This window comes from Mustela putorius, unplaced genomic scaffold, assembly GCF_011764305.1.
Source record: "Mustela putorius furo isolate JIRA1106 unplaced genomic scaffold, ASM1176430v1.1 tig00000870_pilon_pilon_pilon, whole genome shotgun sequence".
In the NCBI taxonomy this organism is placed as follows: domain Eukaryota; kingdom Metazoa; phylum Chordata; class Mammalia; order Carnivora; family Mustelidae; genus Mustela; species Mustela putorius.
The window spans coordinates 3,335,347-3,362,504 of record NW_025421503.1 but is presented as its reverse complement, the minus strand read 5'-3'; the positions used below and the strand labels follow the sequence as shown (position 1 = coordinate 3,362,504).

The 27,158-nt window shown below is 37.0% G+C and overlaps 1 protein-coding gene and 1 pseudogene across 2 annotated transcripts in view; both read left to right on the top strand.

Moving 5' to 3' along the window:
• CHM (CHM Rab escort protein) overlaps positions 1–27,158 on the top strand; it is a 230,206-nt gene that overhangs the window by 127,236 nt on the left and 75,812 nt on the right. For both annotated transcript variants that reach the window (XM_045085590.1, XM_045085589.1), the window contains 2 exons: positions 10,772–10,849; positions 26,682–26,786. In XM_045085590.1, coding sequence (XP_044941525.1) covers positions 10,772–10,849; positions 26,682–26,786 — 183 coding nt within the window. The remainder of the gene's footprint in view (positions 1–10,771; positions 10,850–26,681; positions 26,787–27,158) is intronic.
• LOC106004520 lies at positions 3,387–6,221 on the top strand (annotated as a pseudogene).

Below are 27,158 nucleotides of genomic sequence, written 5' to 3'. Positions count from 1 at the left end.
CTTGACTACCTCTGTGACCCCGTTTCATATTATATTTCTATCCTGTTCACTGTGTTCCAGCCCCACACTGGCTTTCTCTCTTCCTCAAATACACTAAGCTACTTTGCACTTCCAAGTTTTCCAATTGCTGTTCTTCTGCTTAGACTATTCCTCTAGATCTTCACATGCTTGATTTCTTCTGGTCACTCAGGTCTTGACTCATATAATTCCTCAGAGAAGTTCTCCCTGATTATCCTCTCTAGCATTCATACCCTCCCCAGGTCACCCTTACATTATCCTATTTTGTTTCAGAACACACATCAATATCTACTATTATTTTATCTCTTATTGTCTCTCATGTGCTAGTTAAGTTGTATTTCAGCAAGGACAGCATTCGTCTAGTTTATTTTTATATCCCTAGTGCTGCCCAGAACTGCATCTGTTACATAGTAGGTCTAGTTTCATAAATATTTGGGAATGAAGAAGTAAATCTCAGTGCTTGTCCTTATCAACATCAGTAGTTCTCTTAGAACTGTCACAGTTCACTTCTGGGAAGGTAGTTGAATTGAACAGCTACCTAAATTGATTACATTTAGATGAAAATATAGGCCTTGACTAATGCAGGCAGATTCTCAGAGTCAATAACAGCAAAGTAGCCTACAAACCCCACATGTGTGGTATAGTCTATAATCATTGTCCCTTTTGCTGTAGAAAGTGGCACCTAACAAAAGCTACAATTTATGGAATGTTTATGATATGCCAGGCACAGAATAAACACACCACTGTTGGGTCCCCCAATAATGGGTCCGTGGTCAAAGGAGTGAGACTGATACAAAGCGGAAGGTTAAGCAAAGCTTCATTTCGCGCCAAGTATCAAGAATCAAACCGACCGTCAAACAGACCAGTTGGGGCCGCACCTTACAGAGAGGGCGACCCCTCCCTGCCCCACAGACTAACTTTTATAGAGCAAGGGCCATGTGGTTGAGCCTGACCATACACAGGTGGCCAGTGAACTACAATTCACCCCATAGTAGCTATTTGAATTAGCCTATCACCTTAGTCAGAATGGGCGCCCAAAAGGCACCCCAAGGGCAGGGCCCATACTCCTTGGTAGCTAGGAGACAGTATGCGCTGATTGATTGAATGTCTCCACCTTCCCTGACCCAACCCACCCTTGTATTTGGGCTTTGTTACCTCAGACTGGTTTCCGGGACTTGTTTTTAAGTAAGTCCCCTGGGGGAAGGGACCCGGGACAGTTTAAGTTTTAAACAACAAAGTTATTTATTAACCGGATGGAAGCACTCAGCTAAATAGGTCCTTACAGCCACATTCATTAACTCACTTAGTCCCTTAGACAACTCTCTGTGACTGGTATTACTATTACCTGCATTTTATAATCTTGAGAACTAAAGTGTATTCATACAGATAGTAAGTAGGGGAATCAGGATAGGCATGTAGACAGTCTCAGCTCATAGACCATTATATTGATTTCACAACCATTTTCAAGAGCTGATCTCTGCAATTTGTATGTCGTAGCTGATATTATACACTTGACTTTTAGTGACCACTTAGTTTTGGTGAATGGCTGCTTGCCAAACAAATTCCCTTGAGTTCTGTTACCAGGACCAGTATCAAGTAGGGCTTGTCATTTTGGTCATACTGGACCACTGTGAGTGAGGCCATGTTGTAATGGACCACTCATTTGAAGGTTTTTGTTTTGTTTTGTTTTAATGGTCTTGCTGGATAGTCTAAAATTTCATGGAGTAATGAATCCTAAGAACTTACACCAAGGCTTGGGATTGTTATGAACATAACTGTTTCCTAAGGCTACAGGAGTCGGTTCCTATTGTTTAGCTCATGTTCTTAAGAAAGCACTTAGTTCTGGACCAATAGGAAGTTTGTGCTAAGTTGCATGACAATTGCTTGAGTTGCAAAGGGATTCTTGAGTAGGGGAGAGGAGATGAAGCTGTCCAATTTTGCATTCCCAGGAGACAGACCAATTACAGCAACAATAATACTTCCCTTACCCCTGCTTCCTGCTAGAAAAAAAGAAACCAGATACCAAGAAAGAAAAAAAAAAAGGAGGGATGATAGTATAAACACATTGCTAAGAAATATAAACATGATGTGGTAATATAAATATGCGATATAAGTATACAACCCATAAAAATGCTATATACTACATAATATGTATTAAACTTGTGTGTATTTAAATATATAAAAATAAATGTAAACACATACAAGAAGTCTTCCCTGTACTCATTTTTGTGGCCAGCAGATACTGGATAACATGATAGAAAACTCAATGTGTTGTTTCAAATATAGTACTCTGATAAATGTATATGTCTGAATATAGTTAACAAGTAAATACAACAGTTGAACTTTGTATAGATGCAATCACTGAAGCTTTATTGTCTCTTATGAAACATTACTGTTGAATGAACTTCTGCTTTACCAGTACAATTTAAGTGGGGATATCACTAAAGTACAGTGATGATAATCAGTGGTCACTCAGAATTCTCTTGTAACGGACCTTTTTGGTTTTTAATAGCATTTGATAAAGTGTTTCAAAGGTATTTTTGTAAGTGACTTTTTTGGTAGTTAATACCTACTATATTTAGTACATTTGTGACGCGAGCAAAACCCCTGCGTCCCGCCAGGAGGTCGCGATGTGTAAAGAAGAGATAGAGAGATGGATATGATGTAACTCACTTGATCTTTATTGGGACGAGGTCCGCACCACTATCGTGGTCCGGTCACGGTCCGCTGGAATTGTCACGGAGAAGGAGACGTCGCCTCACAATCTAGACAGAGAGGTCACCGCAGAAGTTGAGACTGAGAACCAGCGGGTGGTCGGCAACAAAGCTGTCGGGGCATCGGTAACACCAGCGATGATGTCCTCCCTACAGGGAACTCGCTTCACCTCAGTCCAACCCGATGCCTCTTTTATATACTGTGCTAAGTCTCCTTCAAAAACACATTACATCACTTATTTTTCTCATGCTTGCACATCAAAAACACACACATGTCAAAAACATTTTTTGGTCTTTACGATATTTCGTATAAGTAAAAAAATGTTTACAACTTTTTGCTCCACGCTAATCTTATCACTGCACGCATATGGTTTAGGCTTACTTGCTATGTGGTATTTGCTAAGAGGCTAGTTTGTTATCACTACACGCATATGGTCTAGGCTTACTTGCTATACTACGAGGTTAGTTTGTTATCACTACATGCATATGGTTTAGGCTCACTTACTATGTGGTTAGTTTGCAACTTGTTTCTGTTCATTTAGTAGGAGTTTGCTGTTACTATATATTATTTATTCATATACTTATTACACTTTATTTATTAAAGGTTCGTACTCACTACAATTTGTAATTTTGGTTTTGTTTTTTGTTTTTTTGTTTTTGTTTTATTTTGTTTTGTTTTTTTAGGCAAGTCCCATGAAATATATACTTGCTTGTCCCTAGGCCCCATACAACCCTAAGGTGGGTGTACAGAGCTACCTTGCTAGGCATTATGTTAGACCCCAAGATGAGTGGTATGAACTGCACCAAAGCTGGGGCCTGACTGGCATCTCAATAGTATTCACTGTCTTCGGTAGCTTAATTGTCCATCATTAAAGGTGTGTTAACCTTTGGGTTGCTAGGCTGCTATTTAATTGTACTGGAAGAAACATTTGTCTTGCAGAACCTTATTACCTCCAAATAATTCATGGTTACTTTTCTATATTTGAAAATCCCTAGCTTACCAATATACTTTATAAATTACTTCTTAAAATGTGAATTGCAAAGTATTCATAATTTGCTAGGTACTCTAAAGATGAGTATTCCCATGGTTATTCCTACTGTAAGTTTATGTTCTATCCAAAATGAAGTGCATATAATCCATTTCATATGTACAAAGAATAAACATGTACTTTTTATGAGACAAAATGTATAGAAATTGAGAATTTATGGTATTTTTTATAATAATCTTTGCAATTTGTCAAGAGTTAGAACAACTCAGAGAGTAACTTTGACCATCTGACTTCATGTTGCTTTCCTTTGCAATGCCAAGAAAAGATGGTATGGACAGTGAGGCAGTTTGTATGATAGTTAACAGAGAATCTGCTGGAACCATATTGCCTGAGTTTCCACTCAGCCATACCATCTACTAAATGACCTTGAGTAAGTCACTTGACCTCTCTGCCTTAGTTTCCAAATCTGTGAAACTCTGCCTGTAGGATGCAATCTGTTAATACATGTAAAGCTCCTGGCATTTAGTAAGTACTTAGTGCTAGCTGTGATGATCATTTGTATTATTATTGGCAGTTTGCCCCAAAGACCTGTGTGTAAGCAATTGTTATTTCCCCACTTCTCTTGTAATTCCCTGCTTCTTATTTAAAAGTCTGCTGTTTGAGTTTTAAATGCTGCTCTCAAATACTGCTTGCTATTCTGCTTCTTACCTATGTTTACTCAGTAACTCATTGCCACCAAATATCCCTCTCTCAACCAAAATTGTTTTTCATCAATCTCATTTTATGTGGCACTTTTTTTCAAGCTAACTGAACATGAGTTCTCTCCTTGCTGAGTTACAGATAGAAACTACAACAGGTGAGTGGTCACACAAAAGAAACTATTTGCAGCAAGTAAGGAGATGGTGGGGAATAACTTCTAAAGCCATGACTCCTCGAGCAAGGGTGAATGGGTACCTTTTATTTTAGGGTTCAGATGAATATTTAGATAGGAAAGACTTGTCATCCTCTGTAGAGGCAAGCATAGGTTGCTCCTTAGGGAAACATGCCTATACACACATTGTATTTATGTAAATGAGGCTTCTGCTCCTCTCTGGACAGAGATTTTAGTATTATAATGAGATAAAGGTACTGTCAGTCATTCTAGATGTCAATCCTTGGTCTATCTGTGCAGGTGCAAGTCAGGGTCAGGGTTTGCACTAAAACTGGTCTGGACTGGCTGGATGTCTTGTTAGGGCAGTGGCTATGGCTTGAAAGGTAGTTTTGGTTTCTGTTTGCCTGAGTTATGAGACAAGCTGGCAGGAAGAGCTTAAGGAATAATGTGGGACAAAGGTTGGTGAGTGCAAGTAGATGGGCAGTAAAGATCAGTTCTTAGGATCTAGCTGATGACAAAACCACTGGCTTTTGTCACTTGGGCATAAGCTATGTGAGAAAAACACAGATGTGAGAGAAAACAAATGCCACCATTGTGAGCAACACATATTTTCCCTAAGGGCATGACTGGAATGGGAAAAAAAAAAGCCAGTGAGAGGGAGCATGAAAAACATATGCAGATGTACACTTTTGCAGTTGTGTAAATTTATGGTAGATATCAAGTAATTCTTTCCAAGAGCACAAAATACAACCTGTTCTTGTTTAAAACTAAGAGGAAATTTGATGAATTCTGACAGTGTCTGGTCATTGGACTTCTTCCTTTATAACATCCACACAATTGGTGCACTCACTTCCCCAAGATAATGGCCGCAAAGGACAGTTGTGGGTTAGGAGAAATGGCCAAAGGGAATGGACAGCAGCTCCACCTAGGGATTCCTGAGGCTGTGTTTGTGGAAGATGTAGATTCTTCATGAAACAGCAAAGGAATGAGACTGCAAATACAGTACTAAAGAGGCTGGATGAACAGTACCAGAAGTATGTTTATGAACTCAACCTTGCTCCAAAGAAAAGGAGTCTAAAGGGTTAGATTTCTGAAATTAAGCACACTTTAGGAATTCTAAAATAGATGCAGAAGAAAAAAGAGTCCCGCAGTTCACTGGAGACCAGATTCTTACAGATAACCTGTATTGCAAAACTTTAGTTCTTCCTACTGGTAAAGCGTGTCTATGGTTGGGGGCTAATGTAATGCTTGAATATGATAATGATGAGGCTCAGGCGTTGTTGGACAAGAATTTATCGACTGCCATAAAGAATCTTGATTTTCTTGAGGAAGACCTTGACTTTTTTCGAGATCAGTTTACTACCACAGAAGTCAGTATGGCCAAAGTTTATAATTGGGATGTAAAAAGAAGAAACAAAGATGATTCTGCCAAGACCAAAGCATAATGCTGGCAAATAAAAATGTGGTTGTATAGTGACTAACATAACACAGTTAAAAAAATGTGGTTCAGTTTTCCAATCATGTTATTTTAAATACCCCAAAGCTTATCCCTTGTCAGTCTTTAGGTTGACATGACTTTGACCGAATTTCTTAATCACAAGAACAATAATGAAAATTTTAAAAAAGATAATTACCATTTTATAAAAACAAAATTAGTTTCAAATATTTTATGAAATTAGCCATATTTTCATTTTTTTATTTCCAAAAAGTAAATGCTACTTTCATCATTTTTTTGGTTTGTCATTAAAAAAAGTCTTAGCTGAGGAGTTCCTGGGTGGCTCAGTGGGTTAAAGCCTCTGCCTTCAGCTCAGGTCATGATCTCAGGGTCCTGGGATTGAGCCCCGCATCAGGTTCTCTGCTCAGCAGGGAGCCTGCTTTTCCCCCACTCCTCCCTCTGCCTCTCTGCCTATTTGTGATCTCTCTCTCTCTGTCAAACGAATAATAAGTAAAATCTTAAAAAAAAAAAAAAAGGTCTTAGCTGAAATAGCTGAGATATGTTGTGGAAGCTGAATTCTGGACACTTTTCTTTATTGGCTGATGCTACTCCTACTTGATGTGGTTAAACCAGTGTAGAGGTAGGTAAAACACTAGTTTAAATATTTCCAAACTTGTTTTCTTTAGTACATATGGGGTTTTATCACTTTCTGTTGCTGTTAAGTACATGGGTTTTCATGAAATACTGCTTAGCCAATAACTATTATAATCTGTACTTTTCAAGAAATGGTAATTTGCCTTCCTAAACAGTAAGAGGGCTATTGAGACTGTTTTTTCTTACCCCATAGATGTGCATAGTGTCTTTGCAATGCCAACAAAAGGGAGATCTTGGTTAACATGAAATAACAAAATTCTTTAGCCAAAATTCTTGGCTAAGGTAATTTTGTATTTCTTAGCAGTTCTCCAAAGCAGCTGAACAGGAATGTTAAGATAAATATAAATCTGCAGTAGTTGAAAGGATTTGTGAGCTTTTTTATTCATGCTAAAACCTCATAGGAAGAGTAGGAAAATCCCTGTGGAAAGCCTTTGGTATGGTGGCTAGCATTGGGTGATACAGATTCTGATAAAAACACAAATGTATTATTCCATCTCCATGTAGTACAGTATATACTCATACAATGTTTTGTACTTGCATTTCATGATATTAAAGCATTGAAGTTAAAAATAACATTCATATAAACCAATCCTAAACATTCTTTACTTTCTTGTGTTTCTTCTATGTAGTATATGTCCACTATTAGTTAAATTGTGTTGAAAACCAGGTAATTTGTTGATGGCTTACTAAAATAAATGGTTATAGATGCCTCTATTACATTATATACTTAAATTCATTTTTCAGAGGACTCATTTACCCTAAAACTTAATAGCAATTAATTTTCAAATGAAGGGATTCTTAATATTATATACTAAAGTAGCAATGCATTTCATAGTGTAATTGATAATGAAAGGAGGTCTTTGTAAAAAAATGCATTTATTTTTTTTTATTTTATTTTTTTTTAAAGATTTTATTTATTTATTTGACAGAGAGAGATTACAAGTAGGGAGAGAGGCAGGCAGAGATAGAGAGGAGGAAGCAGGCTCCCTGCTGAGCAGAGAGCCCGATGCGGGACTCGATCCCAGGACCCTGAGATCATGACCTGAGCCGAAGGCAGCGGCTTAACCCACTGAGCCACCCAGGCGCCCAAAAAAAATGCATTTAATTTAAGTGGATTTCTCATGCTTTTGATAATACCATAATAGTTGATGGCATAATATTTTATGATTTTTTAACTGTATACAACTTCTGATCCTGAACTTTATCCCCTTGATTTTCTTGGAATGTGGGAAAATATTTAAAAATTGTTTTTTCCCTGATGAGGGGATTGATGTGTATGTGTGCGTGCGTGTGTGTGTGTGTGTGTGTATAAAAACATGGATCAGTATGACTGAAATGAAAAACTCTAAAGGTCAGTTGGTTACAGCTCATCTATAGCTGCTTACAAGGAAGTTGGAAACACTGATGCTGCTACTCATGTAACAAAGATATCCCCAGGCAAATGAGAATGCTGATTGTGTGATTCACATTTTTAACTTGATTGTCCATTTTGGGACCTTAACCTGATTTAGCCTATTTATTTTTAGTCGGCCAGTAATATTTCATGTGAATGTGGTCTCTTTCAGTATCAGTAGGAAATTTATGGTGAAGGTTGGGCTGATTATCTCAGTCATATCAAGATTACTATATTGGTACTCCCCTACCAACAACAGGGGTTAGAATACCACCTGGGAAATATATCTAAACAGTCTAATAGATGATTTTTTTTTCTAACCCTCTGTAGGATCTGTCCAGTGCAGTGTCTCAAATAGTACCAGGTATACCAGAACAATTAATAAATGTCATTCTATAACTTGATATGTGACTGGTGAACAAGATTAGCAAGAAGGGAGAATATCTTGTAGCAGATGCCCTGGGTAAAATTTGCAGTCTAAGGGTTTTGAGTACATGAAGTTTTGCTTGCTTGCTCTAATGTACCATTTCTTATATTCTAAATTTCTCAATGGAAAAAAAAAAAACCTAATTTCTGTTTCATTCTATACCAGAGTGAATTATTACCTAACCCCTATCCTAACTGCCTTGGTTATATTCAGTCAAATGAGTAAAATTAAGAAAGATAATAGGAGTATTATGCCATACTTAGTGAATGTTACTTATCTCTACCATTTATATTTTTCATTATAATCTGGTTATGAAATATTTCAAGAACACTCCAGAAAGTACACAATAATGTAAAGGTCACCATGTAACCATTCAGAGTTTTGTCAAATCTTAACATTTTGCCATATTTTCTCTCAATATATTTTTTAAGAAACTTCCAGTGTAACTTTTACTCCTCCTCTTTCCAGAGATAAAACTATCCTGAATTTGGTGTTTATAATTCCCTTAAATGTTTATTCACTTTTCCTACATATATATGTATCCATCAATTATATATAGTAGTGTTTTGCATATGAAGTTTTGAAACTTTCTATAAATAATATCACTCAATATATTCTTTCCCAATTTGCCATTATCACTCAATTTTTATGTTTTTGCCATTTCTCCATGTTGATAGATGGGGATGTAGTTCATTCATTTAAATTGCTTATGGTATTCCATTATACAATGTGAAAGGTTAACCCAACTGCAATGAGAGGGTACAGTCCACACAAAAATGCCCATACCTCAGCTGCCCCACCCCATTTGTTGTATCTGTTAATCCTCACTTCATGTGTTGTATAATTTTAGATTATGAACATATCATAAGGGATTTTATATTATAAACATACCATAAGGGGATTCTATCTGTGATGCTTTCATGTGGCCTTATATCACTTCATAAAGTTTTAGCAATTGCTTCCACCAAGTCTCCAGAGGTACTACTGACCCAGAGCCACTTTTCCTTCATGGTGTTTTATTGGTTAAGGGTTTCTTGGATCATGTAGTGTAATTTCAAACTCCCAACCTTGTGAGGACAGACCACTGGTTATAAATATAGAGTTATATTCCTCTACCCAGGGCTTTGGATAAAACAATTTTTGTTTTGTCTCTCTCTTGTGGTTAAGTGTGGTCCCTGCACACACACCCCCTTCATCTTTTCACTGAAGTGTAATCCTTTAAGGATCCAGACATGATGAGAGAATATCTCATTTTCTATTCCCTGCCTTATTGGATCCTAAGGACTCTCCTGTCCCCATGTAAGCATTAAAACCCAAGCCTTTAGGTTCATGAAATAGGCAAACTCCTTAGAACTTCCGCAGCATTAACTCATGTGCTTACTGCTCTAGTTTTCAGTTCCCAGTGTAGTTTTTTGGTGAGCAAAATCTTTAGGGGTCTACCGGAATCTTCCCTACTTGTTTCCTTCTTAAGACTTCTCTGTGGTGGGGCGCCTGGGTGGCTCAGTGGGTTAAAGCCTCTGCCTTCGGTTCAGGTCATGATCCCAGAGTCCTGGGATCGAGCCCCGCATCGGGCTCTCTGCTCAGCAGGGAGCCTGCTTCCTCCTCTCTCTGACTGCCTCTCTGCCTACTTGTAATCTCTGTCAAATAAATAAATAAAAATTAAAAAAAAAAGACTTCTCTGTGGTCACTTTTTTCTTTTAGGTTTAGTTGTTTTATTTTATTTATTTATTTTACAGGGAGATAGAGAGAGCGCGCGCATGTGCGCATTAGTGGGGGGAAGGGCAGAGGGAGAGGAGAGAGAATATCAAGCAGACTTCCTGTTGAGCACAGAGCCTGACCCCGGGTTCAATCCCAAACCATGAGATCATGACCTGAGCCAAAATCAGGAGTCTGATGCTTAACCAACTATGCCACCCAGGCACCCTTCTGTGGTCGTTTCCTTTGGGGGTTGCAGACATTACCTCTTAAGGCTATTTGTAGCCTATGTGTCTTAGGTGGTTTGGGGGGAATAGCTGAGCTTCGTTTGGGGATACTTTTGGCTTGATCATAATTCTTGGCTTGCACATTGTATTATTCTGATATCTCTTGCTGCATCAAAATATTACTAATCTTGTGAGGGATTCTTAATACCATGACAAAGAAAATAATAAGTTATCAAAGTTCTTTTTGTGTAAGATCACTTATTAAATAGAAGATATTTCAAATAAAATAATGCTACCTTAATTTTCAGTTCAAGAATCCTAATTCACACTTTCCTATTCTCTTCCTAGGATGTGTGCAGTGTTTGGTGGAATCTATTGTCTTCGTCATTCAGTACAGTGCCTTGTTGTGGACAAAGAATCCAGAAAGTAAGGATGATATAAGTTACATTCCTATAGTTGCACCCTAAGCACATGTGAAAAATGCTAAAGTCAATTTAAAAAAAATGATTCTTCAAAAATCCTCCTTCATATTAATATCATATCAACCTTGATTAAAAGTAATTTGTATGTAGATCCTCCAGAACAAAAAGTGAGTTCAGGATATAGAAACTAAATTAATTTCCCTGCAATATAACTATAGCTCCTGATTATCCGAGCTTGGAAGACAAATCATTTCAGCTGCCTGGGGGTAGGTGGTGAGTGATATTAGTTTTCCTTGTGGCCTTACCTCCTATAATTGATTTTTATCAGATGACAACAAAGCCCTCTGTTATTGAATTTTTAAAATGGAGCTTACCTAAAGACTCATCAGATTAATCTCTGCTGATAATGCATGTCATTCCAAAGAGAAAACACTTTAATGATTTTTTAGGTAGATTGTTATAATAAACTATGCTACCCTGTTAGCTGAGGATAAATTCTTATGCAATTATATTAGGCCTGCAGACTGGTTTAGGATTGAAATAAGAATGTACCTTCTTTTAAAAAATGCCAAGCATTATCTATTTATGTCTGTATTTTTATATGTCAATTGTATTTTTCTAGGATTTATTATTTAGTTACTCATATAATGATCTAAATGGCAAAATTTCTTATAGACTAATTATAACACCTAGAGTTGGAGAAAAATTCAGGTCTAGAACATGTAATATTCAGGCAGTGAACCTGACTCAAAAAGTAATTGTCTAGTATAAGATAATACAGACATGCAGTTTAAAGACTTATAAAGTACTTTTAGCACCTTAATACAAATGTACCACATAAGTGAAAAATGATAATGTATAGTGAAAAATCTATCGTTGAGGGCCCAGGGTATTCATATACTGGGGTCATGAATAACTCTATGGAGGTTCATGAAGGAATTACTGTTTTTAAGCCTCTTAGAGTCATTTTCCTTATACATTCATTTTGAAGCATAAGTGTGTTCCCATAATGGAAAGCCAGATAGTGAATTGTTTATTTGGTGTTTATTTGCTTACATCCTTTTTACCCTTTTTTGGGCCCAATTCCAGTTCTCCTTATAACACTTAGTGACATGAATAATTTACATGGCTCATGTTTCTTTTTTGAAAAATGGATACATTAGTATAGTAATAGCATCTGTTCAACCAAAGGTTACATTTACCTTAACTTTGTTGTAGTTTTTATTATCAGCTCTGAAGAGAGGAAGTCGTCTTTATGATCCTCTACAGATTTCAGTTGCACCAAATAGCTGGGGGCTAAGGATCTAAAGACTAAACATTGGTAGTTTTCAAATTTTAATGTGCCTAAAGAATCACCAGGTAAACTTGTTCTGTTTTTGTTTTTGTTTTTGAGGGAGATTTCTGTGCCTCACCCTCAGAGAGTGAATTTGGATAATGTGGTTAGACTAGAGTCAGGGAACTTGCAGTTTTGAGGAACACCCCCAAATGAATCTGATGTAGGTTCTCCATAGATGACATTAAGAAATACTGATCTGTAATGTAAAGTTCAGGATTTGGCCAGTATTGTAAGATAGACTGGGAGCTTTAGATCTTAATTCATTCTAGGCCCTTATGAAGATGATCCTTCCAGATCTGTTGGAGTCAAATATGAATTTTATTTATTTTTTTTGTTTTTTGTTATTTTCATTAAGCTATAAGTGTTTTTTCTTTTTATTTTCCCCAAGTTTTATTTAAATTCCATCTAGTTAACATAAAGTGCAATATTAGTTTCAGGATTAGAATTTTGTGATTCATCACATACAGTACCCAGTGCTCATCACAAGTGGCCTTCTTAATAGCCATCACCTATTTAACCCATCCCATCTCCCCTCTAATAGCCATCAGTTTGTTCTCTATAGTTGATCTGTTTCTTGGTTTGTCTCTCTTTTGTTCCCCCCTGTGTTCATTTGTCTTGTTTCTAAAATTCCACGTATGGATGGAATCATATGGTATGGTTTTTTTAAAGATTTTATTTATTTATTTCACAGACAGAGATCACAAGTAGGCAGAGAGGCAGGCAGAGAGAGAGGGGGAAGCAGGCTCCCTGCCGAGCAGAGAGCCTGATGTGGGGCTCGATCCCAGGACACTGGGATCATGACCTGAGCGAAGGCAGAGGCTTTAACCCACTGAGCCACCCAGGCACCCCATGGTGTTTGTCTTTATCTGACGGACTTATTTCCCTTATAATAGTCTCTAGCTCCATCCATGACATTACCAATGGCAAGATTTCATTCTTTTTGATGGCTGAGTAATATTCTATGATATATATATGTACCACATCCTCTTCATGGATGGACACTTGGGCTCTTTCCATAAATTGGTTGTCCTTGATAATTCCAGTGTAAACATTAGGGTTCCTGTATCCATTTGAATTTCTTTCCTTTGTGTAGATACATAGTAGCGCAATTGCTGGGTCTTAGGGTAGTTCGATTTTTAACTTTGTGAGGAACCCACATACTACTTTGTTGGGTGGCTGCACCAGTTTGCATTTCCAAAAACAGTGTAAAAAGGTTCCCCGTCACATCCTCTCCAACAGCTCTTGTTTCCTATATTGTTAATTTTAGTCATTCTGACAGGTAATACCTCATTGTGGTTTTGATTTGTATTTCCCTAAATCAAAAGCTTCTGCACAGTAAAGGAAACAGTCAAAAAAACAAAGAGGCAACCCACGGAATGATTTGTATTTCCCTAATGATGAGTGAGTGATGTTGAGCATCTTTGTGTATCTCTTGGCCATCTGTGTGTCTTCTTTGTAAACATGTCTATTTTTGTCTTCCCATGTTTTAACAGATTATTTTTTTAGGGTGTTGAATTTGATAAGGTCTTTAAAAATTTTGAATACTAATCCTTCCTCAGATATGTCATTTGCAAATATCTTCTCCCATTCTGAAGGTTGCCTTTTAGTTTTCTTGACTGTCTCCTTTGCTGTGCAGAAGCTTTTTATTTTGAGGAAGTCTCAGTAGTTTATTTTTGCTTTTGTTTCCCTTGCCTCAGGAGACATCTAATAAGAAGTTGCTGTAGCCAGTGTCAAGGAGGTTACTGCCTCTGTTCTTCTCCAGGTTTTAGTGGTTTCCTATCTCACAATTAGGTCTTTAATCCATTTTGAATTTATTTTTCTGTATGTTGTAAGAAAATGGTCCAGTTTCATTCTTTTGTATACTGCTATTCAGTTTCCCCAGTACCATTTGTTAAAGATACTGTCTTTTTTCCATTGGATATTCACTCCTGCCTTGTTGAAGATTAGTTGACCATATATTTAGGTATCCGGGGTCTTTTGTAGTTCCAATACAAATTTGAAGATTCTTTGTTGTAACTCTGTGAAAAATACTCTTGGTATTTTTATAGGGACTGCAGTAAATGTGTAGATTGCTTTAGATGATATAGATATTTTAACATCTATATTTGTTCTTCCAATCCATGAGCATGGAATGTTTTTCCATGTCTTTGTGTTATCTTCATTTGCTCTCATAAATGTTGCATAGTTTTCAGAGTACAGATCTTTTACCTCTTTGGTTATGTTTATTCCTAGATATCTATGGTTTTTGGTGATATTGTAAATCAGATTAATTCCTTGATTTCTCTTTCTGCTGCTTCATAATTGGTGTATAGAAGTGCAACAGATTTCTTTTTGTTGATTTTCTATCCTGTGACTTTACTGAATTTGTGTATCATTTCTAACAATATTTTGGTGGAGTCTTTGGGTTTTCTATGTATATAGTATCATGTCATCTGCAAATAGTGAAAATTTGACTTCCTTCTTACTTATTTGGATGGCTTTTATTTCTTTTTGCTGTCTGCTGAGACTGAGACTTCCAGTATTCTCTTGAATAACAGTGATGAGAGTGGACATCCCTGTCTTGTCCCTGACCATAGAGAAAAAACTGTTTTCCCCATTCAGGAAGGTATTAGCTGTGGGTTTTTCATATATGGTCTTTATTATGTTGAAGTATGTTCCCTCCATCCTTACTTTTTTTAGGGTTTTTAGCATTCATTAAATGCTTCTTCTGCAACTATTGAAAAGATTCTTACCTTTTTTTAAATGTGGTGTATCATGTTGATTGATTAACAAATATTGAACTATCCTTGCAGCACAGGTATTAATCCCACTTGATCATAGTGAATGATTCTTTTAATGTACTGTTGGATTCGATTTGCTAGTATTTTGTTGAGAATTGTTTTTCAATCTATGTTCATTGGGGATATTGGCTGATAGCTTTCTTTATTAGTGGAGTCTTAGTCTGGTATTGGAATCAGTGTAATGCCGGCCTTATAGAATGAATTTGAAAGTTTTCTTTCTATTTCTAGTTCCTGGAATGATTTGAGAAGAATAAATACTAAATCTCTTTTAAGTTTTTGGTAGAATTCCAATGGGAAGCCATCTGGCCCTGGACTTTCGTTTATTGGGAGATTTTTGATTACCGACTCAGTTTCTTTGCTGGTTATTGGACCACTCAAGTTTTCTCTTTTTCTCTTTTCAGTTTTGATAGTTTATATATTTTTAGCAATTTATCTGTTTCTTCCAGGGTGTCCAGTTAGTGGCTGTATAGTTTTTCATAATATTCTCTTATAATTATTTATATTTCTGTGGTGTCAGTTTCTACTTTCCCTTTCTCATTTGTGATTTTATTTCTTAGGGTGCTTTCTCTTTTCTCTTTGATAAGTCTGACTGGGTTTTATCAATTTTTTTTTTCAAAGAACCAGCTCCTGGTTTCATTTATCTGTTCTATTGTGTGTTGGGGGGGGGGTTGGGGTTTTGTTTTTTGTTTTTGTTTTTTTTAGTTTCCTTATTTATTTCTGCTCTAATCTTTAGTACCTTCTCTTCTTCTGATCATTTTATTTAGGCTTCATTTATTGTTCTTTTTCTAGCTTCATTAAGGGTAAGGTTGGGTTATTTGAGATTTTTCTTGCTTCTTGAGGTTGGTCTGTATTGCTGTACATTTCGCTCTTGTGACTCCTTTGGCTGCACTCCAAGGGTTTGGACCATTATGTTTTCATTTTCATTTGTTTCTATTTTTTTAAATTTCTTCTTTGATTTCCTGTTTGACCTATTCAACCTTTAATACCCTGTTGTTTAGCCTCCATGTATATGTGGTCTTTCCAAATGTTTTCTTATGGTTGACTTCAATTTTCATAGTGTTATTTTCAGAATTATGCATGGTATGTTACCTGGTATGTGATCTGTTCTGGAGAATGTCCCATGGGCATGCAAAAATTCCTGTTTTAGGATGAAATGTTCCGAATATATCTGTTAAGTCCATTGGATCCAGTGTGTCATTGAAAGCCACTGTTCCCTTCTTGATTTTCTGCTTAGATGGTCTGTCCACTGCTGTGAGTGGGCTGTTGAAGTTCCCAACTATTATTGTGTTATTATCAGTAAGTTCCTTTATGTTTGTCATTAGTTGTTTTATATAGTTGGGTGCTCAGCTGGGGGTGTAAATATTTATCATTGTTAGATATTCTTATTGGATAGTGCCCTTTATTATGATATAGTACCCTCTTTCATCTCTTATTAAAATCTTTGGATTAAAGTTTATTTGTCTGGTATAAATATTGCTGCTCTGGCTTTCTTTTTCCATTTGCATGATAAATGTTTCTGCATCCCCTCACTTTCAGTTTGCCTGTGTCCTTTAGGTATAAAATGAGTCTCTTGTAGGCAGCATATAGATGTGTCTTAGTCATTAATCCAGTCTGACACCTTGTATCTTCTGATTTGAGCATTTGGTCCATTTACATTCAGAGTAATTATTGGTAGATACGAATTTAGTGCCATTTTTTAAAGATTTTATTTATTTGACAGAGAGCAAGACAGTGAGAGAGGGAACACAAGCAGGGTTAGTGGCAGAGGGAGAAGCAGGCCTCCCACTGAGCAGGGAACACCATCCGGGGCTCCATCCCAGGACCCTGGGATTATGACCTGAGCCGAAGGCAGACATAGCTTACCAACTGACCCACTTAGGTACCCTATTTTCAAGAATCTTGGTCTGGGGAGGGAAATTGTGCCAGCCAGCTCCTTTATCCTCAGAGTGGGATCTCAGTGCTTATTGCTCTCAGGGAACCACTTTCAGAAGAGCAAATGATCTCCCCTCATGTATCCCAAGCATTTTTCAGATCACTGTTTCCACACTGTCTTGGGGTTGCTTGCTTGCCTGGAGCTGTGCAGGGCACTTTGGGCTCTTTCCCAGCCAAGCATGCAGACTTTCATTTTATTTTATTTATTTTTAAAATCAATTAATTAACATATGGTGTATTATTAGTTTCAGAAGTAGAGTTTAGTGATTCATCAGTTGCGTATAGCACTCTGTTTTCATTACCTCAAGTGCCCTCCTTACTGCTCAACATGCAGTTACCCCATCTCCCCACCCACCAACCTTCAGTTTGTTTCCTGTAGTCAAGAGTCTCTTATGGTTTGTCTTCCTCTCTGATTTTCTCTTATTTTATTTTTCCTTCCCTTCCCCTCTGTTCATCTGTTTTGTTTCTTAAATTCCACATATGAGTGAAATCGTATGGTATTTGTCTTTGACTGACTTATTTCACTTAGCATAACACCCTCTAGTTCCATCCACGTCATTGCAAATGGCAAGATTTCATTCTTTTTGATGGTTGAGTAATAATCTACTGTATATACCACCTGTTCTTTTTCTGTTAATCTGTCAGTGGACATCTGGGTTCTTTCCATATTTTGGCTTTTGTGGACATTAAGCATGCAGACTTTTAAGACCCCAAACTTTAGGGAATTGTTGCAGCAGGAACCTGTTCTGGTCTTTTGGAGGAGGGTCTTGCAGTGTTGGGAGGCCTGCAGGTTTGACTGAGAAGGTCAGTTGTACAGATGCTGGTGGGTGGTGGAGGGAAATGGTGACTGCAGGCTACACACACACGCCTACCCACCCACCCAGCTCCCACTGCCCACCACCCACCACCCACTGCCCCCATCCCAGGAGAGGGGAGAGGTGTCCCTGTGAATGCCGCCTTTCACACAGGTGCTACCAGAAGAGAGAACACTCTCTTCCCTTGGGCCTTAGGTGATCCTCAGTAAGATCTCTGGTGTCAGGTTGTTTACCTGTCATCTCTCTAGGATTAGGGCTTTGCCATCAGGGCTCTTATCACAGCCAATCCGAAGTCCTCTTAAACTGGAGTCTTTGAGCCCAGCTGATTGCAAAAATTCAAAAAAAATCAGCCCCTCTCATTTTCCCAGCCAGTGGCTTTGGGAAAGTGTTCTCATGAATTTCTCTGTGTGTTTGTTTCTTTCTCTCACCTTTCTGTGCAACCACATCCCTCCACAGGACCCATGATCCATGTCTCCCCCAAACCACATCTCGGCACTTACTACCATTCTGGATGTTGTGGAGTTTGTTCTCTCAGTCCTCAAGTCAATGTCTTACGCATTTAGAATGATTTGATAGTTATCTAGTTATGTTCCACGGAAGAGAGAAGCCTGGGTTCCTTCTGCTAAGTCTCAGTCAAGCTCCTCTCCAGAATTTTAAATAGCAGACATACTGCTACTTATTTAACATTTTCTGTCTTCATGGAAAGACCTCAGATAACAATTATTGCCCAGTAACTCCTAAAGCATGCATGGTCAGGTAGCCCTTGAATGAGAGAAGACCTGGAACTCCATCACTGCTGTGAATGACAGTTAGTAGGTCACTTTTCTCTGGGCCAGTTCCTTTATCTGTAAGATGACTTTGATAGACTGCCAGTAATCATTGACTTTTGTCCCATATATAATGTGCTTTGACTGCATTAATAAAAGTACTTAGAAAGTAGTTAGATTTTCCTTAACATTTATAAAGTATCCTGACATGATTTATAAGCTTGAATGTAGGCCATTCTTACAAATTAAGTAATCTTCAGCCCTAGTGAGAAATTTAAAAAAAAAAACAACTTATGGATATAAATAGCAAAATGTCTACTTAGACTTTCATATTATTATTTTATTAGACCTCCAGTTTTCCAATGAATATATTTTTTTGTCCATCTTGGTTAAGATACAGCCATTTTGGATTCTGGTTGTGAGTCTCTTACCTGAACTTTTATTCCAAGCCATTATTATTTACTTCCTTAGGAATAGAATAGTTTTTAAATTTGACCTGTGTTTGTAGTATTCATGATCTCTCCATTATTTTCACGATAGTATATTGCTTAAGTGATCTTTAAAAGTTTTATTTAAGAGACTACCAATACCTAAAAATTGTAAATTCATACCTTCACCGATAATTACAAAATTTATAATAATTTTTTGCCCTTTTTCAAGTCAAACAGTCTCTATAAATATCTAAAGCTAGCATTGATTAAAGTTGATTTAGGCTAATTTATCTTTCCCAAACACTACTTTCATGTTCAAAATCAAATACTTAAAAGAGCTACCAGTAATAGTGTTGAAGGATTACGGGGTTCTTGTCTCACAGAGTTGAAGAATGAATCTCATGGACCCAAATGGGTGAAGTGAAGTGGAAGTTAATTAAGTGAAGGTGAGAGCAGAAAGGGAAGAAAACTCTTTAGAGTGAGAGGGGACCTGAATGGGTTGCTGCTGAGGGCTTTCAGTGGCAGTCTTTTATTGAGAACTGACTAGGAAGCTTGTTTCCTTGAGATTCTTGTGCCATCTTGATTTGTTCCCTTACCTTTTGTTTGCTCTGTCTCAGCGTCTCCACCTGCCTGGAAGAGTTGCAGAGCTGAGTCAGGGGCCTCCTGCCTATACCTTAACCCCTTCCCTATTTATGAGATAGGACCTGTGGACAGATAGAGCTATATGGGGATTGTGAGGAGAGACTGTATATTTTTAATTAGTGGGAATTAGGGATAGCACAAGTCTCAAAGGAATCTGGAATAAGGCTCTCAGGACCTTGAGGGGCTAGCTGCTGCCAAGATAAGTTTACTTAATTTAAACATTAAGGCACTAAGGCAGCCATGAGTTCATTGAGGAAGGTAACACTCTGCATCTTTCAGATACCTATCAGTGGGCTGCAAGCTATAAGGAGATTTTCATTTAAGCTGCATTTCTTTTGCCTTCGTTTCCCATATCAATAGGAGTTATTTTGTCAGGGCTTGAGTATGAAGTGAGGGATAATTTTTTGAGGCAAAAATCTTGGACTTATATTTAGACATATCCAGTATACATTTCTTTTTAAACTTTCCAGTTGACTTAAACAATTGTTTATTCTAAGTGTATTTAGAATATTAATAAAGAAATGGGCAAAAATTTGCATTTGTCTCCTTATGGTCTTAGGTTGCCTCTCTGTTCCTGTTTTTCTGTGTGGAACACTTGGCATCCCCTTTGGTATAGCTAAGAACCACTCATGATTGAGTTCTAAGATCTGAGTTTATTTCCTGATTCTGCCAACTAGATCAGAACCCTCTGCTGGCCCCCTGATCCCCCTTGTATGATTGTAAGTTCCATGTAAGAAAATGTCTGGAAGCAAAACAAGTTCGTATCACTCATTATACGAGTGGCTATGTGTTAAATGAATGAATGAATCTTTAAAAACTGATGATGGGGCACCTGGGTGGCTCAGTGTGTTAAGCCTCTGCCTTCAGCTCAGGTCATGATCTCAGGGTCCCGGGATTGAGCCCCAAATCAGGCTATCTGCTCAGCAGGGAGCTTGCTTCCCACCCTCCCTGCTGCTCTGCCTACTTGTGATCTCTCTCTCTCTATCAAATAAATAAAATCTTTAAGGAAAAAAAAAACGGATGTTTTTTTCTTCACCATCCATTGAGTAAAGCTATAGAAGCATAAATGCTCATAGCACTGAATTCAGTGTGGTGATTACACATGAAAGTATTGTACAAACTTTGAAAGAAGAAATAAGGAATATTAACCATACTTATTTTCAGATAGGTCTTATTTTTCATTTTTGTTTAGTTTGCCTTTGACTGTGCTCTCTTTGCTATACTGTTCATTGGCTCTGCTTTTCAATTTTCAGAGGACATAGATATCAGCAAGTCTTTTTTATATATACCCTGTCACTAAATTCTAATACTGAACCCCTCTGTTGACCTTTTCTAGAAACATTGAATGCTCTTGTTGAGCAGCTTTCTTTTTCTTTGCAGCTGTGCTGACTGTGTAAAACTCCTATAAAGTAGATTTGGCCATTTAGAAGTACAGTATTTGATACAGGGGTAGAGTATGGATGATCTTGGACTAGATACATCTGTAGCCAGTAGTCTGAATCTAATTACTTCAGCTACTGTTCTTTTGTACTTCAGCTGTCTCACTTACTAGAATTCTTGATGTGAGTATTTCATGGAGGTATCTTTTTTTCTGATGTCAGAAATAACTATACCTTTTCCAGATACTTGGAAGTTAATAATGAATATAGTATGTTAGAGCATATGGGGTGACTGATCTTACTTCCATTAGTTATTGTAGGAAATTGCCAAAGTTCTGATTTTAACATGTCTCATTTGCAAACTGGTAGTGATAATATTCTATACATTTAACCTCCACCAACCTCCAACTCCATGCTAGTTGCCATGGGAATAATGAGATGAATAAAACATGGACCTTGCCTTTATGTACAAAGAGAGCAGTAAACAGTGTGCTCCCTCAAGTCAGATAGATCTGGGTCTATATCTTGGCTTCCCCACTTACTAACTGAATGAACTTTGAAAGTTCACTGTGCTCCAGTTTCTGTATAAAGTGGTACATGACAATAACTACTTTATTTGGTTATTATGATTATTAACAGATAATGCAGGTAGGACCATTTGTTACACACAGTAAGAGCACAATACATTTTAGCTAGTTACAGTTGTTAATGTAATTGGATACTGTGGAATCGTGTGGAGGAGATATATCCTGAAGATCCTTCTGTGCCCAAGCTAAGGACTTTGGACTGTAGTCAGTGGTGGTTTTCTGTGCCCCATGCACTAGGAATATAGCCGAGAACAAGACAATAGTGGTCTTTGTTTGAGTGGAGCTTGGAGTCTACTGGGGAATTTTAAAGAAAAAATTAGTGAGATAATTACACATTGAGATCTTTTCACTACGCAGATCTAGTCTCTGTCCCTCCCTGTGTAAAAAGCTTCAGTGCCTTTATATCACTTCCAAATAAAGTGTAAGACCCTTTTACATGACCTGTGAGGCTCTGGGATCTGGCCTCTGCCTGCCTTTCTAAGCTCATCTCTCTTCCCTCCCTGCTTCTATTTTGTTGTCATTTAACACAGAACTGTGTGTGGTTCCCTGTACTTTTCTTACTTGCCTCTGTACCCCTGCAAATGCTGCCCTTCTGCCTGAAATGTTCTTACTTGCTTAACTAGTTTACATCCTTTAGAAGCAGCTAATGTTATCACTTTCTCTGAGGAACATTCGTTGATACTCCACCTCCCCCCACCCAAGCTTAGTTAGATGTACTCTCATGATGTCCTGTCCTCATTTCTTATCCCTGAACTTGGGTATTATCTTACAATTGCCTGTGTGAATCTTCATTATATTGGGAGCTCCCAAAGGATAAGATTTTTATTCTTATATCTTAGAACAGTGCTTAGCACATGATTGTTATGCCATCATTTACATCAAACAAATGAGCTACTGACTTGCTAGCAGTCCATTATCTTATTAGACTAAGCACAAGTCTAAGGCAGTATGGTAGAGATGAAGAGAAGAAGCTAGTTTCAAGAAGTCTTTATAAGGTAGAATCAAAATTGAGTAGTAGATTAGATATGGGAAGAAAGTTTCTAAGCTAGGGAACCTAACTGTTGGTCATGTCATTACATGAGATAGGTATTCCAAGGGTGGAAGTGACTCCCAAGAGAGGAGTCATGATGAACTCAGTTTGGGGTATGCTAGGTTTTTTTTTTTTAATATTTTATTTATTCATTTGAGACAGAGACAGAGAAAGAAAGAGAGAGAGAGAGAGAGAGAGAGAGAGAGAATGATCAGGGGGAGAGGCGGAGAGAGAGGGAGAAGCGGACTACCCACTGAGCAGAAGCCCGGTGTGGGGTTTGATCCCAGGACCCAGAGATCATGACCTGAGCCAAAGGCAGTAGCTTAACCATCTGAGCCACCCAGGTGCCCCAGGAGTAAGCTAGGTTTAAAAGTGTTTAGAGTCTATCCAGAAAGAAATAGATAAGATACGGTTAAAAGTATGGAAAAAAAAAAGTATGGATACAAGGTGAAAAAAATATGGATACAGAGTTTGGGATTGGTCAGAACACAGAACCACAGATTTAGAGTTATCTGTTAATGGTATTTGAAACTATTGGGGTGGATTTTTACCCAAGAAAATGATAAGCATTTTGGAATGGTTTTATTGAAGAGGTGACATTTGAACTGTGTTTTAGAAAGCATGTAAGGGCATCATGAATAGAAGGAATTATTTTATTTCCTTCAAAGATTGGGGATCTTCTAATTTTCTTGATTAGTGTATTTTTTCTTTTATTATTTCATGTGATTTCTGCATTTCTTATCATACCACTGGGATATTCTGAAAATCATAGAGATTGGATACCTGTTATAATGTTATATTTCTCTTCTGGGCCAAATTTCAGATAAAAGAGTTTTCATCTTGCTGAGCATTTTTTCCCTGCCATTTTGCTGTATATGTTCTCATGTCACTGAACCAAGAATTGAGTAACTGTTGTGATTTTTGATTTAGAAAACTCAGCTCTAGAAATGTTCTGTCTGGCCTCAGTGATTCTTATGATTGGCCTGGTCCTTTTGTCTCTGTAATTGAGAACTCCTATCCTGCTCCTCCTCAGTTTATTATTTATGAGGCTCAGCAAAGCCCTTCACTAAATCCAGCATGCTGTTAGTCTTCAACGGCTTCCTCAGTTTTATGTGGAAGGGTGTTTTAATGTCTCTGGCAGTACTGTTTTCGTTTTGCTCTTTTACATCACTTAAGTGTCATATAATTTTTTATATTAATCTTTATAATACAAAGTGTAAATCTGGGTCCCAAATTAATATTCCTTTCTTCATTGTTCTCCTGATTATGCCTAATATATGACAGTAAGCCACGTATTGGGGGGTTGGGAAACAAATCTTATTCCTTACTTAAACATGCTTTGGTTTGAATAGTCTTGCTCAGGCCTGGAGCCTTAGTACTTCAGAGTTGAGACTCTCAGGTGAGTTGTGTTACCATCATCTACCAGATTGGCCATCTGTGACCACCGCATCAATTTCTGCAGAAATCACCTTTTTTTTTTTTTTTTGTAGCAATAGTTCTTGACTTTTCTCTACCCAGCACAGCCTAAAACTATAACAGTAGTAGTGGCATGCTCGACAGTGATTCTTTTCTGGGATTTGGGAGTTTATCAGAATCTCCAGGGGTACTTATAATTTGAAAAAGTCCCCCAGGTGTGATTCTGATTTGCTCCCTTTTCCTCCTCCTCCTCCTGCTCTGAGAATCATTGTTTCATCTAGAAGCTTCAGCATAAATAGACACATTTACTGTTCTATTGACCTTGCATAGTTGAACTCCCTGATCCTTGTGCATCCTTACCTCCCTTTTGAGTGGTACCAGTATTTCTTTCTAGTACCATAGCTTCTGAAATCAATTTCTACCAGTCACCAAGCTACCACCGAAGCAGCCCTGTTAGTGTTTGGAAGCCTACAAAACAAGAAGGTATCCACTAGCTTGAGGGCCAGGTTTAATGGTGTGGTTTATTTAACTAGGAGTTCTTTGCAAAGACTTAGACTGGAGTCCAGGATTTATAGTAACACCACTCCCCCAGCCCCATCAATTTTATTCCAACATTTTATGATGAAAATTTTCAAATCTACAGCAATGTTAAGAGAATTTCAGTATGAGAATTTGTATATCTACAACCTAGATTCTACAACGAACATCTTCATATATTACTTGCTTAATCATGTATTTACTCAGATATTTATTTCTCTTTCCGTCTGTTCATCTTTCTTAAGAATTTCATAGTAAATTCCAAATATCAGTACAATTTCCCCTAAATATCTTGGCATGCCTATCATTAAGAGTTTAATATTTATTTATAGCCTTTTTTTTGTTGTAAAATTTACATACAGTGAAGTGCCCAAATTTTAAGTGCTCAGTAGCTGAGTTTTGATAAATGATAAATCTGAATAACCCAAATCCCTATCAAGATATAGATTATATTATAACACCCTCTTTTTTTCTGCCCAGATTATTCCCTCTTGACTTCTATAGTTTCTGACTTAAAGGTAAGAAAAAGGCTTTGTCAGTACTTCCAGGAAAAATAGGGATCAGTGTTTAATTATGTATCAGCAGATTTCTCTTCTCCATTGCCAAAAGTGCCTTGTGTTTTAAATTGTATGTGAATGTATTAAAACAGGATACTGAGTAAGTAACTTACCATTTCAGTTTTTAAATAATAATTTTGGAAAATACTGTATTAGGTATAAATACCTTTTATCTATTTAGTTAACTATTTTATAAGGCAAACCTCTAGTTCAATGAAATATAAGGGCATATGCAATAGAAACATAACTGAGAAAGACAAAGGAACTGGAGGTGAGATGGGAAAAAAATCACATAAATAATAATGTAATATAACATGTATTAATATGTGACTGGTTAAAATATGTATTATGTATATCTAACATCATGAGATATCACAGTCTGTACTGACAACAGTGGCCAGTCATTTATTCAAGAATAAACATATATTAGGAATTATACATTACACATTACATTAGGAAATACACATTAAATTCCTCTTATTGTTGGTCTTGGGTGTTCATTATTTTATTTTTAATGCTTTTATGCCTGGTAAATATCTCTTATTTGCCTTATTTTTAGAGTGCTATAGCATATTTTAATTTATATCAATATATTTAAAATATTATATAAATTTGAAATTATTTGCTTGCATATTATGAGGAGTAGCATACAAATGTATTTCTAATAAAATAATTCTGATCTCAAGAGGAGAAGCTGTGACAAAAGTAAGCTGTGATATTTTTCATGACAAAAAGATACGGCAAACATGCAGCCATTTGCATACCATTTCTGAAATACTGCATACTGGCTTTGTCAGTGCTGGTAAGTCCATTTCAAGGATGTTGCCCTTAGTCCATTAGTTTGGATAATGAGCCCTATAAAGTACATTTATAACTTGTGGCTCTGTAAGGAGATGGATTCTAATTTTCATCCTTTTATCTAGACACATTGAAAGAAGGTCAATGGGGGAGTTCCATATAATTCATTGTCCTAACACATATCACATGACAGAGACCTGATAGTGTCTATGCATAAGTGTTTTCCCTATTTAGAAATAGCATTTGAAAGAAATATTTTTGTGATCATCCTTTGAAGTAAAGTAGAAACTTATTAAAAGAAGCTTTATCCCTCCTTTTTTACTCATTTAAAACATTATCACATGTGTGACCAGATGGCTATTCTTGAACAAAAGAGAAAGCAACAATTAACAAAAATAAAAAGGCTTTAGTGACTTTTACAGACTGTGATGATATAACAAGATACTTAATCAACTTTACTCTCCTTTTCTTAGATCTGTTAAGGGGAAAAAATCCTGTTTTCTAAACAAAAGAAATGCTTCTATGTTCCTAAACATTAGAAAGCTTATGCTTATACTGTAATACTTATACTAACTTAATTCTTATTAATGGTATTCAAAATAAATATTTAAATTTTATGCTTATAGCTTAAAGATTTCAAGGTAGCAAAAAGAATATATAATCTATAATTTAGTGTCAGTTTTATGTCAAAATGTGAAATCTTACACTGTTTTGAAGTTTGTCTTCCAAGAAATTGGTTTCAGATTCAAAATTGTAGATGACTATGTTTATTTTCAGTTGTGTAATCATTAATGAGAAATTTTTTCTGCTATGTTTTTCTTCTTTATAGATGTAAAGCAATCATAGATCAGTTTGGTCAGAGAATAATCTCTAAGCATTTCCTTGTGGAGGACAGTTACTTTTCTGAGAACACATGCTCACATGTACAATACCGGTAAGTCAACCCTCCACTGTCCAAGGAAAGGTGAAACATTGGAAAATTTATCTGTGTGATTATATTGACACTTCTGTATGACTGTGTTCTTCAAGTTAGTTGCAAATGTGTACTAAACCAAAGACATATCCAATATCTATCTATATATATGTATATATATATAGATGTATATACATATATATCCAGAGTCTGGTTGTAGGGGAGGCATCTAATTTTGACTCCATTGCATCCGCTGGGGTTGGTCTGTAGGTCACATATCCACCTTTCCTTTTTTTTCCCCCAAGATTTTAATTATTTGAGAGAGCAAGAGAAAGCATGTGCATGCACACACACAAGCAGGAAGAGGGGCAGAAGGAGAGGGAGAAGCAGACT